We start from the raw sequence: 3,515 nt of genomic DNA, 5'->3' as shown, positions 1-3,515 counted from the left end.
TCCTCCCTCATCATGGGAGGAGGGAATGGCTGGCACATTGGAGGTGGGGGTGGGGGACTATGAAAACCAATAATTCATGACAACTGATGTCAGAAAAGTACTTACTCACATTCATTCCCTGAAAGTCTCATTCTCCGTGTGTTCTTATCTGTCTTTCCACGGTGGCATTAGTCAGGTGAATTCAGCAAGAAAGACCGTTTTAGCCAAATGCTGCGGAGAGAGGGAGTTTGATTTAACTTCATTTTTCCAGCCAGGGCTGGGTCCAAAGCCAGTTTTTCTGACTGGGTTGTTTGCCACACGAAAAGCAAATTCCCAGAGGTTTCTGAGACTGCCGAGCTCCGATGCAAGATGACTGCTGCCACCCACCCGCCCACCCACTCACTAATAAGACAGAACGCCGTCCTATTTTTGGTAACAATTACAGGGCCTCCCGGTGCAAGCAGAAAGCTGTTTATTTTCTGTTACATCACTTCACTTTGCCTTCGAAGGCTGGTCTGCGCTCAGTGTTTTCCTGGTGATGCAAGTCGGCTCTCTCCTCCGGCAGTTGGATCCCTCCCATCTCGCAGCACCTCACAGGTCTCTTCCCCGAGCAGTGCATTGCTGGATCGAGGAGCAGCTCACGAATCAGCTGCAGGTCCCCGTTTTGAAAAGCAGAGATACAGAGGCAAAGGGAAAGGGTGGACTCCTATGTGACCTGATCTCAGAGCAAGACAATCACCAGCTGAATTCCAGAAGCCCTGTTCATGTTTGGGGAGATTTTTCCGACTGCGTGGAATCAGAGAGAAGCCAAAGGATGGGAAATGCCTGCATCCCCCTGAAAAGAATTGCTTATTTCCTATGTCTCTTATCTGCGCTCTTGCTGACTGAGGGGAAGAAACCAGCGAAGCCAAAATGCCCTGCCGTGTGTACTTGTACCAAAGATAATGCTTTATGTGAGAATGCCAGATCCATTCCACGCACCGTGCCTCCTGATGTTATCTCATTGTAAGGCCCGTAAGCATTTGCTATCTAATTTACGATTTAAAAATTCCAGCCAGTGTATTTGGGGCTTTGTATGTACTGGTAGAAGGGCATGGAGAGAGAGATTCCTCTCGCACACTTGGCCATTTGACAGTGCTAACATTTTGCTGCATTTAGAGATTTTGATTTTGATTAGCTGCTACGGAACATGCTTAGGTACCCCCCACCCTTGAACATTATTATGAGGAACCTGTAGCAGATTCGTTTCTCCTACTTCACCTGGGAAGGAACAGTATGGTACTTCATAAAATAGTGTCAGAATAGTGACTTGTTTTTGCTAAACTGGATTAACACAAGGTTTGTTCTGTGTGTGTGTCTCTTTGTGTGTGTCTGTCTGTTTGTTTTCTTTCAGATCCTTTGTGAGATCTGGTTTTACTGAAATCTCAGAAGGGAGTTTTTTATTCACACCATCGCTGCAGCTCTTGTGAGAAATATTTATATCATAACTATTTTTAATATAGCATATATTTGGATAAGCCCTCTAGTAAAACAATCTTGATATTCATTTTGTTGAATGTGATTATATTTCTGGAGAGAAAAAGATTGTCAGTAAAGTGAGAGGTCCAGGGGTTTGTTTGCAGCGTGACACCAACGGTGCAGATTGATTCTTGCAATGGGAAATTTGCTAACCTGTAATGCTGTCTTACTTTCATGACTATGTATGAAGTTGTGGGAACGTTGCCACAAAGATTCCAATTTCATTCCACTATTTTACTTTCATTTTTGACTTGGGAACTTTGGTTATTTTGCCCTGGAGTTTTTGAATTAGTCAATACAGAACCCAGCATAACATATGTGCTCAAGATGTTGTCTCCTGGGGATCTGGGGCAGGCTGCTACTCTGTGTGATTTACCATGGGGGTGGCGGGGGGGGGGAGAACTTGGTTCTTTCTAGGTAATTCTGTAAAAGATTCATTCTGGAAAGATTGTTTTCTAATCTTATCTAATTTATAATTAGTTCCCTTGCAAGAAGGGAAAGAAAATAATATAGGGTAGTGCAAAGGATTCATCTCTGCTGTTGTGTTTTGAGTTAGCCACAAGGGAACTACATATTCAGGCTATGTCTCAAAATAGTCAAAAAATAATATTTGACTCAGGTCTCCCCACAGGCATAATGTCACATGTACAATTTTTTTTTCTAACGTGTAATGTTTGGCTATCGAAGTGCTAGTTCTCAGAGTAGGACCATGTGGAAGTCAAAAGGTCCCCCGTGCTTAGATGTCAGGCAACAGATTGGGCTGTCGTTAACATGCTTCAGGAGGGAATTGTCGATGAACTGAGTTTTGGTTATCTTAACTGCATGATTGAGGACCCAAGATTTTTTTTTCTCTCGCCTTAACTGGCCATTTTGGCTGTGTGAGGTTACACATAGAGAGGCAAACAGCATGGTTTTGAAATTAGAGCGATCTGTGTGTAAATTTTATCACCACTTACTACAAACTAGATTTGTAATCTTGTGCAAATGACTAAATCTCTCTGAGCCTCTGTCTCCTCATCTGTAAAATGGAAGTGATAACACATTAAAATATTGTTATCAGAGATAAATAAGATTTTAGTAGATAAAATGTTTGGCATAGGGTCAAATGGTTACACATTTTTAAAAAATCTTTATTGTTCAGATTATTTGGTTAGACATTTTATAAATGGTAGGGTTTTAAATGTTTACATAAAGCTAAAAAATCCCTTGATCTATTGTTTTGTTTATATGAAATGCCAAAACTGGTTTGATTACTTTATTAATTCACAGATATGATCAGGTGTTTTGATATTATGTAACAGTGTTGGCTAATGCCCTTCTACTAGCTAATGTCTTTGAATGATTAACAATTAGTAGAATATTCCTAAGGGATTTATGTGTTTGATTAATGGCTAGTGATATGATTAGGGAAAGCGTTAGCATATTGAACAAACACCAAAAAGATAGTTTTTAGCACTTAAAGTATCAAAGTCTCCAATTCTGAGATCCTTCCATACAATAAGAATTGATTGTATCTGAGAAAGTGATAAATTGTGCTGTTGTTCATTTTTTAAATAAATAAATGGCTCATTTAAAAAGCATCCTTTTTGCCCAGGCTGCGTGTGGCCCATTGGTTGAGTGTTGACCTTTGAACTAGGAGATCACAGTTCGATTCCCAGTCAGGGCACATGCCCAGATTGCAGGCTTAGTTCCCAGTAGGGGATGTGCAGGAGGTAGCTGATCAATGATTCTCTCTCATTATTGATGTTTCTATCTCTCTCCCTTCCTCTCTGAAATCAATAAAAATATATTAAAATTAATAATTGTTTAAATAAAAAGCATACCACCAAGTACCAGCCGAGGAGGCGCTATGTCCATCACCATCAGGCTGTCTCAGGCTCCAGTTCTCTAGAGCAACAGCCAGGTCTCCTGGTTCTAAAGGCCTAGGAAGAGCCTCCATGTTCTTGGAGACCAGTGTGTGATGGGTGTGTGTGTGTGATTGATGGGAAGCTACACGTTAAAAACTGCTTAAACCCTGC

At 41.1% G+C, this 3,515-nt stretch overlaps 1 protein-coding gene across 2 annotated transcripts in view; it reads left to right on the top strand.

Annotated features, from left to right (window-relative positions):
- Positions 1-377: 377 nt before the first annotated feature.
- Positions 378-3,515, top strand: part of LGI1 (leucine-rich, glioma inactivated 1) — a 39,350-nt gene continuing 36,212 nt past the window's right edge. The window contains exons 1-2 of one of the 2 annotated variants that reach the window (XM_015557943.1): positions 378-984; positions 1,373-1,444. In XM_015557943.1, the coding sequence (XP_015413429.1) occupies positions 518-984; positions 1,373-1,444 (539 nt within the window). In that variant the 5' untranslated portion in view covers positions 378-517. The remainder of the gene's footprint in view (positions 985-1,372; positions 1,445-3,515) is intronic. The other variant, XM_006755083.2, reaches the window with a different exon arrangement.

The sequence above is a fragment of the Myotis davidii genome, unplaced genomic scaffold (assembly GCF_000327345.1).
Source record: "Myotis davidii unplaced genomic scaffold, ASM32734v1 scaffold271, whole genome shotgun sequence".
Lineage (NCBI taxonomy): Eukaryota > Metazoa > Chordata > Mammalia > Chiroptera > Vespertilionidae > Myotis > Myotis davidii.
The sequence above is the reverse complement of the archived record's forward strand: the minus strand, read 5'-3'. Positions and strand labels throughout refer to the sequence as shown.